Source organism: Piliocolobus tephrosceles, chromosome 3, assembly GCF_002776525.5.
Source record: "Piliocolobus tephrosceles isolate RC106 chromosome 3, ASM277652v3, whole genome shotgun sequence".
NCBI classification, from domain to species: domain Eukaryota; kingdom Metazoa; phylum Chordata; class Mammalia; order Primates; family Cercopithecidae; genus Piliocolobus; species Piliocolobus tephrosceles.
In genome coordinates this window covers 111,176,899-111,186,536 of record NC_045436.1, presented here as the reverse complement: position 1 = coordinate 111,186,536, position 9,638 = coordinate 111,176,899, and the positions used below count along the sequence as shown (strand labels likewise).

General features: G+C 39.3%; 1 protein-coding gene across 2 annotated transcripts in view; it reads left to right on the top strand.

Annotated features, from left to right (window-relative positions):
* Window positions 1-9,638, top strand: part of FRAS1 (Fraser extracellular matrix complex subunit 1) — a 452,974-nt gene that overhangs the window by 158,186 nt on the left and 285,150 nt on the right. For both annotated transcript variants that reach the window (XM_023222483.3, XM_023222482.2), the window contains exon 3: window positions 3,705-3,812. In XM_023222483.3, coding sequence (XP_023078251.2) covers window positions 3,705-3,812 — 108 coding nt within the window. The remainder of the gene's footprint in view (window positions 1-3,704; window positions 3,813-9,638) is intronic.

The following is a 9,638-nucleotide window of genomic DNA, read 5'->3' as shown; positions in this document are numbered from 1 at the left end:
AAAGTACTTATAGGACTGTTTTCCCTTTGAGAAAATGAAATAGTTAGAAGACATTGCTGAATGCCTGTGACATAATAGAAAACATCTGGATTAAAAATAAATTACATTTAATGGTCCCTTAATAAGTGCCAGACACTGTTGACTTATCTTTAAATATAGCATCTCCTTTGATGCTTTCAATAAACTTATTGAATAAGTACTTTCTCATTTCTATTTTACAGATGAGGAGCCTGGACATGGACGTGTTAACTCAATAACAGACTCAGTTAATAAGTGGTGTCACCAGGATTCAAACCTAGTCAGTCTGTCTCCAGAGCCCGAGTCCTTAGGTCTCCTAAGAACTCTGTGAACTTGGGCAACTGGTTCAATCACGCTCTTCCTGTTTTCTCATCTGTAAAATCGGAAACATAATAACAGTGCCAGTTTCATAGGGTTGACATGCATGTAAGGGCTTTGTGTAGCACTGACTACAGATACTTTCTCCAGCCTTGTAGGAAGATGGCAGAGGTGGGAAAAGCCACCCTCCCTCTATTCCACAATTGTCCCTGTGATCAGCACTTCCTGCTCCCAGAGCTGGGAGCGTGAGTAACTGATCAATAAATAGTAGCTGCTGGTTTTGTGAAGTTGTCATTTTTATTTAATCTGTATCCTGAAACCAAGATTGCTTTCTTGAAATCAGCAGGAAACATACTACATTGTGCTTGGGAATAAAATTTGTTTTTCCTCACCTTCTTGTTCTTGCTCTTTGGGTTAAGAGTAGACTGTAGTTGTCACACTATTGCCAAATTTGAAGAATGTGCTATAGCAATAAAAAGAAAGAAATTCAGAGGTATTCTAAGCCACGTTCTGGTGCTTTTCTGCTTTGATTCAGTATTTTTGTAAATCAGACATTGGGAATGTAATCTCACCTCAGATAGATTTTATATTTCCTAAATGACTTTGGAGAGGTCCCAGAGTTTGAAGCACATTCCCCGAGAGGTTATGAATTTAGCTAACATTTCTTGACTTTAAAGGATGATTTTATTTTTTGCTTGGAAATGTTGTGCATATCCATGTAAATCTACACCAATGTTGGTATATTAGTCTTGGTTCTCCAGCGAATCAATAATATATACATATATGTCCTATTGGATACCTCTCTAAGACAGAGGGAGAGAGATTTATTTTAAGGAATTGGCTCATGCAGTTGTTGGGACTGGCAAGTTCAAACTGTATTATAGAGCAGGTCAGCAGTCTGGGAACTTGGGCAGAAATGCTATATTTTGGTCTTGAGGCTGAATTCCCCTTTTTTTCAGGAAACCTCAGTTTTTGTGGTTAAGGTCACTAACTGATTGGATGAGTCCACCCATATTACAGAGGGTCATCTCCTTTGCTTAAAAGTTAGCCGATTGTTCATGGTACTCTCCTCAACAAAGTACCTTCACAGCGACATTGAGACTAGTGTTTGACCAAAGAAGTGGGCACCATAGCCTAGCTAAGCTGGCATATGAAATTAATCACCACATTTGGTTTTTGCCACTTTGTATGAAAATGTCCATTGCTAGCATCTACCAGTTTCTAGCTCATCTCAGCTCTAATTGAATGCTGGTGTTCTGAGGACTCTGTCAGGAGTTTGGAAACTTATCGTACTCTTCCGTAAAGTATTTTAGTAGGACTTCAACTACTGGTTGACCAAGGAAAACAGGGTGAGAAAGTTTAGAAGGGAGGAAACAGGTCTTCATTAAGCAACTTAGGAACTATGAACTCTTGCTTCCTAAGGATCTGTAGTGTGCCAGGCCAAGGATAGTTCCCACTTCAGGCACCACAGTCTGGTCCAGTAAGGCTAACAGGAATATAAATGAGTGCAATAAAGTGTGACAGGGCTGGGCGCAGTGGCTCATGCCTGTAGGCCCAGCACTTTGGGAATCTGAGGTAGGCAGATTGCTTGAGCCTAGGAGTTTGTCGCCAGCCTGGTCAACATGGTGAAACTGTCTTTACAAAAACTACAAAATTTTTCTGGGTGTGGTGGTGCATGCCTGTAGTCCCAGCTACTTGGGAGGCTGAGGTGGGAGGATCACTTGAGCCTGGGAGGTTGAGGCTGCAGTGAGCTGTGATTATGCCACCGCACTTCAGCCTGGTGACACAGTGAGACCCTGTTACAAAACAAAACAAAACAAACAACTGTATAATAGTGCATGCAGGAAAAAGTGAGGTCACAGAGGGCTAGTGAAGAGCTATACCTGGATGGCAGTTAAGGGTTAGGATGATTCATCTCTGAGGTGTTGAGACTAAGAAGAAGCTTCTTGGTTGCAAACTCTTCTCAGGAAAAGTCAGGGAAGAGTAGGAATCCAGGGGAAATGAGATATGAGACCAGGAAAGAGGAGGCTGGGGTTGTCCAATAGTGTTGACCAAGTTGTCAAGGCTGGGGAGACAGGATCAGCTTATGGGGTCTGCATTTTATCTCATCAGAGGTAAAGATGAGCCATGAAATAGTTGTATTTATTTATTTATTTTTTGGCTTTGAGGGTTTAAAAAATTTTTTTTTCCAATAGATTTTTTGGTAACAGGTGGCGTTTACTTTAGTGATGTACTTTAGTGATGTACTTTAGTGATGATTTCTGAGATTTTGGTGCACCCATCATCTGAGCAGTGTATACTTTTAAACCAGAGAATAACATGGACAGCACTCTTCAAAAAGATTTAGTGTTTGAAATTTAGCCAAATAGTACGGCTGCTTTCAATTCTAATAGGGATTTGGGTTAGGAAATCTCTGGGAAAATGAATCCCAGGACAGTCCATGGGATCTTTAGTGTTTCAATTTGAAGTCATCAGAACAGCCTTTCAATGGACAGAAACAGGTTTCTGTGGAAGCTATGAGATAGTTGTTTTCAAAGTTACTTCAAAATGGGCACAACTGAAATGTGGATTCAGCATGAGGGAAGATGAGAAATAGTGAAGTAATTTCTGAGACCCTTAATTGAGCCAGGGTTCACTTTTCTGTTTGCGACCATTGTTTTCCTTTCCAATTTGTGAAGTAATAACATAGTCACATTAACTTATGTTTATTTAATTCTCTCATGTTCATGACCCCAAATAATTTGTGAGATCCTTGTGGATACTGCCCACACTTATGCTTCATTTATACCTCAATATGCCCAGCACCCAGCCAGGCACAAAATAGTCACACATACATGTGTTGGTGCATCTGTCTTTAAAAATCCAACTACTTACTCAAATCCTCATTTCTGATTAATGTTAAGATGATGAAGTAGCAAAGAGCTGAAAAATAAAGCCTGTGGTGCTTATAGTATCTAGTGGTGAATACTCCTTTTAGGATGCTGGTTAGGGCTAGTCAAAAGTGTCAGTTTCCTTTAAACCTGCTCCAATGGTTTCTGCTAGTTAACAGCAAAGCGAAACTTCAAGTCAGGGAGCAACTTGTCCTCCTGTGGTTTCAGGTCAATCGATGGTTCTTACTCTGGGTATCGACAGCTCTCTGCCGCATCCCCTTGTCTTTGGCTACGTGGGTTGACTGTTGTGAAATGGATTATACTGATTATATTGCCTCATGGGGTTTAATCAGTGCCCAGCAAGTACTGTGTGTGGTGTGCCTGTGACTTTTCTTTGTCTTTTAATTGTTCAGGATGTGGGACTATTGTTGGTGCTGCTTTTGTGTGCTCATGCCTTGACTGATCAGTTTTTAAGTCAAAGCTTATGCCTCTTTGCAGGATACCACAATTTGGAAGCCCGATTCATGCCAGAACTGCCGTTGCCATGGTGATATCGTTATCTGCAAACCTGCTGTTTGCAGAAACCCTCAATGTGCCTTTGAGAAGGTATGGTATCCTAATTGTGTCCTAAATGTATTGGTAAAGTCAGTGAAGGGTTAGGTTTTTGGATCATTTCAGACATCTGTTTTTGATATTTATTCTAATCTCTAATTGGAAGCTTAATGAAATGCAGAAGAGAATTTTAACGTATTGCATCTAAGAATATCCTAATTTCCAGAATTTTAACGTATCATATCTAAGAACATCCCAATTTCCATTTATTGGGCATTTACTCTGGGCCAGGGACTTGGCTTAAGGTCTTAATAATGTTATCCCATTTAATATTATGTGGGGTAGGTATCTTTATCCCCACTTTATAGATGAGTAAAGTGAAGCCTGGAGATTTTAAGCAACTTAACCATGATCATGCAATTAATAAACTGCTGACCAGAGATTTTTACCTTGAGTCTGACTGATGCCAAAGCTACTAGCATTAACTGCAGCATGCATGAACCATCGAATGGATTGAAAGTCAGAACTGACTTATTGAAAAAGATCTTCTAAAAATATCATTTGGGTCTGCCACTGATTGTATTATTGTGCTACCACTGGGCTCCCTAGGAACATAAGCACGTCTTTGACTCAATAAATCTCCTTGTATTTGACCAAGTCTGTGACTGGTATTTCCTCCCTTCCCTTCTGTTAAAAATTTTCAGTTTTTTTCTGACTACACATCTATTCTGTTAGAATAATACTTTTTCTAGTTGCTGACTCTTTTCTTTTTCAAGTGAACCTATTTTTTAAAAAAGCTTAAGCTTTAAATTTGAACTTCTGAAACTCCCAGGACAAGACCAATTATTTTACTCATAAAGCATTCTGTCAATTTAAAGTTTATTTTTCTAGTTTTCGGCTCCTTCCAATAATTAGTCTTGAGTCTTTATGCCATCTAATGCTAATAAGTTTCTGTTCGTACCTGACATTGGAACAAAGGTATGCCTTTAAGAGTATTCCTTCATTTCTGCATGAATGTATTCCTGAGAAGCTGGGAATATTTTAAGTATTGGCATATTTGATAAGATTTTGTTGTATGTTATGGAGCCTTATGTTTATAGGGTAGATATTCCCTAAAAAAATCACTATGTGGTTTGCTAATAAGTAAGTAAAGTCAGAATCTGAGCTGGTGGCAAAAACGCCATGAAAAATGCCCTTCCCCACTTCATGTGAAGAATTGTGTTATCATGGAAGAAGCCCTGAACTACATGTTAAAAGACATAGATTACATTGCTGAAATCTAAACATGCTCTATATCAGGGGTTAGCAGACTAAATCTGGCCCACTGCCTGTTTTTGTACAGTTTATGATCTAAGAGTGGCTTTTACATTTTGAAATGATTGAAAAAATAAAAACCAATATTTTATAATGTGAAAATTATGTGAAATCAATTGTCACCATTGATAAATAAAGTTTTATGGAAACACAGGCTCACTTATTTGTTTATGTATTGACCTTGGCTGCAACAATAGCATTGTATTGTTGCCATGTAGACCATGTGTGACTCTTAAAAGCTAGATATTTACTATCTGGCCCTTCACAGAAAAAGTCGCCCATCTTTGTTATATATCAAACTTGTGATTTCATCTCTTCCTAATTTGCTCTCCTAATTTTTCTCATCTTGGTAAATGGCAACCCCATTCTTCCAGTTGCTGTGGCCCAAAAACTTAGTATCACCTTTGACTCCCCACTTTCTCCCACATCCCATATCTAGTACAGTAACAACCCCCTCCCAGCTCTTCCTTCATGAAACAGTAAATTCCAAATGTGACTTTTTTGCTGTCAGTCTGGTTCCATTATTATCATCCTTTTGTCTGGATTCTTACAATAGCCTCTTAACTGGTTTCACTGTTTCTATACTTGCCTTTTTCACTGTAGTCTTGATATAGTAGCCACAGTGATCCTAATAAAATTGAACTCGGATCATGTTGCTTCTCTCCTTAAACCCCTCCAGTGGCTTCCAGTGGCTTCTCTTCTCACTCAAAGTAACATTTCACAATGTCCTTTAAGCTACTACTGTGCCCCTCTAATTAATATTCTACTGTTTTCTCCCTTGCTCACTGCTTCAGACACCAAGCCTCCTTGCTGTTCCCTGAATATACATGTATATATCTGAGAAGGAACAATTTCGGAGGGAACAGCAAAGTGCAAAGGCTCTGTGGCAGAAGTGTGCCTGGTATGCATATTCATATATATATGAATAAGAGAAAGAGATGTGTATTTATACATATGTATATATGTATACAATATATGTATACAATGTATATATATATATTGCTTGATCTTTTACTTGAAGTCTTGCCTGGATGCCATTCCGTTTAAAATTGTAAATCTCTACCCCCTACCACACATTTTGTATTCCTCTTCTAGACTTTATTTTTCTTTCTGATACTAACTACTATCTGTTTTATTGATATTTTTTACTGTCTCTTTTATTCTATGTATATCCACAACACCTACAATAACACCTGACACATGGTAGACACTCAATAATTTTTTTTTTTACTGACTGAATGAATGAATTAATGAGAGATGAGGTTAGAGAGTTGGTAAGTTTGAGGTTACGCAGAGCCTTGTATGCTGTGGTATGGGAGTTTGGAATTTTATTTTTAAGGTTATAGAATACTAACAAAGGTTTTAGGCATAAGGGTGGAATGACTGGCTTTTTTAGAAAAAAAGTGTCTCTGGTTTTTCAAAGATAAAGCATAATATTAGAAATGAGGAGATCAGTTCAGAGGCTGAGAGAATCACCCAGAGAGGATGAATAGCAGAACTGGAGCACTGGTAGTGTAGGGATCAAGAGATAAGGGCAGGTGTGACAAATATTTAGGGGATAAATCAGTAGAACTAGATGAAGGTAGGAGGGTGACAGAAAGGAAAAGGAGAAATAACTGCCATACTTATGGGTTAATGACTAGTTGGTTAGCTGAGTCACCAACTGATATTCAGAATACAGGAGAATGAGGAAAAACAGCCCATCTGGGAAAAATAGAGATTTCAGTTTGGGACATATTGGTTTGAAATGTCTGGGAAAGACCCAGGTGGATATGTCAGAATGGTAGCTGGATATGTAAGTCTAAGGCTCAGAGGAGAAGATGGGGCTGGAGATATAATGTAGTTGTCATCAGCACATAGATAGCATTGCAAACATGTAGAATTAAAGAACTCATCCAAAGAGATTGTGTGGAAAAGGGTACAAGATGAAGGATGGAATTTGGTGAGTACAGTCATTTAAGGGGAGGTGAGCATCAGAGAAAGTGCTTAAGAAGATTGAGAAACTGTGGTCAGAGAGGTGAAAGGAAAGAAATGGTCAAAGAAGAGGTAATATTATAGTCACCAAGGGGAATAGAAGATGCCCAGAAAGTTTGTATTAACCGTGTTGAGCACAGTTAAAGGAGTAAGTGGGAGGATAACTTAATATGGCCCTTCAGATCTGGCAGCATGTAGGCCACCGGTGGCCATGCTGAGGTTGATCTCAATGGAGTAGGGGAAGTGGAAACTGTATTGCAGAGGCATTCATTAAAGGAGTGAATGGAAAGTGGGGAAAGGAAGGCTCAATAAAGGCCATCCTTTCAGGAGCTTGACTGGGGGGTGGAAGGAGAGACGTGGGGCCTTAGGTAGGCAGCGTTACATCTGAGAGGTTTCTCTGAATCTCCCATCCCCAACCATCAAACCCTTCAGTGTGCTTCCGCGGCACTTTGTGCTTGCCCTATTCATACCCCTTGACCAGACTGCAATGCCTGTTTACTTATCCGCTTTTTCCTCCAGACTCTTAGCTCCTTGAGAGCAGGAATCTTGCTGTCTTCACTATTGCAGCCCATCGAACAGCACAGTAGGCAGCACACAGAAGTCACCTAGTCAACATTTTTGGAATGATTGTACAAGGGAAGGGAGAGGGTTTTGTTTTGTTTAACTTGTTAGTGTTTGATATTACCATGAAAGAGATAAAATCACCTTAGGAGGGAAAGGGTAATAGCCCAGACTAGAGAGAGAAATTGAAAAGATGGGAGTTAGAGGGGAGGAGAGACAGAGTGAGTGAATCAGAAAGAGTGGTTGCTGGACATTGAGGCTAACATGAATAGGAGAATGGGAGGCCAGCTGGGGGCTGAATGACTGGAAGGTAAAGAAGTACTCAAGGATCTCCCTGGAGGAAATAAGGGTGAGAGGGTGCTAAAAACTAGGAGGCCCAGGTTCATTGGGGTGTGGACAGATTTTAAGGTTGGCCATGGCTGTGTGAAATAAAGATGAAAATCACTTGATTTGAGGTGGTTAAGAGTGTACAAAGATAGAATATCATTTTAATGGGCATTGAAGTTGTCCAGAGTGATCTAGACACAGGTAGAAAAAAAACAAAATCCAGGTATCAAGTCTTTACTGAGTGAATGTGAGAAAGTGATCAGCAAATTTGTGGATGAAGGCAATATAGGAATCAGAGAGCATGAACTCTAAAGAAAGAGGTTCCTTATCTCTAAAATGAGAGGCTTATACCAGATGATCCAACCATAAAAAACATTTTCTACTCTAAGATCATAGAATTATTCCACAGAGCTTTTGGCCTCTTTATTTCAAGTAATGAAATAAGATCATAGAGAGTGGAAGAACTAGAAGGGACCTTTAGAAATCATTTAGTCAGACTTCCTTAGTCTGTAAATAAATCAACTGATTTTTAGTGGTTTAGTCACTTACCCAGAGCTAGGAGGTGGTATGGCTATGTCAAGAACCTTGGGCCTTGGCTCATGTCCCAGTGTGAATTTTACTCTACCGTGTTGCTTTTAAGTTTTCCTCTGTACTTTCAGTAGCATGTGTTGCTGTTATTCAAATCTGCTGTGGTACCCTTATGTTAGTATGTGGCACAAGTTCTTGAATCCTCACTGTTCCTAAATTAAATTATTATTTTATTTTAGACAGAGTTTCACTCTGTTACCCAGGTTGGAGTGCAGTGGTGCGATCTCTGCTCAGTATAACCTCTGCCTCTTGGGTTCAAGCGATTCTCCTGCCTCAGCCTCCCAAGTAGCTGGGATTACAGGCATGTGCCACCACATCCAGCTAATTTTGTATTTTTTAGTAGAGACAGAGTTTCACCATGTTGGCCAGGCTGGTCTCTAACTCCTGACCTCAAGTGATCCAGCCGCCTCAGCCTCCCAAAGTGCTGGGATTATAGGTGTGAGCCACCACACTGGGCTTATTACTGTTAATGACTTGTTTTTCTTTTTATCATTTTTTATCTTTTTGAAGCAATTTGTTTTGGTTATGGATTGACTAGAAATAACCTAGTGTCAATGGCAATTCTGAAAACTACTCTTTATCTTCTATCATTTACTCATTCTATAATCACAGGTAGTGGATTCCATATCCGTATCTTATCTGCCTATAAAATAGCTAGCTGGATAGGGACAGAAAGACAGACAAACAGGCAGAAAAAGATGGAGAGAAAGAACCCAAAGGTATTTAGAACCTTGAATAGTTGACCCAGCTCTGTCAGAAGCTATCCTGTCTAAGGATTTCTGGAGAATATGTCTGCACAAAAGACAATGCCATGCAAAGGAGCATGGCATTGTGTGGTGAGGTTTTGGTTGCAAACCTCAATGCAGATAATAATGACATTTACCTAATAAAGTTGTTGTAAAAATTAAATTAACTTTCTCTCTCTCTCTTTATATATATATATATACACACACACACATATATGTCTGTACGTGCATATATGTACATATGCATATAAATGTGTAGAGGAGTACCCTGCTATTGTAAGCACTCAATAAGTGTTAGCTATAATGATCAAATTGTCATCATTATTGTTGGTGGTTCTCCTGGGTCCTAAGCAAGTAATCTTGCCCCCGG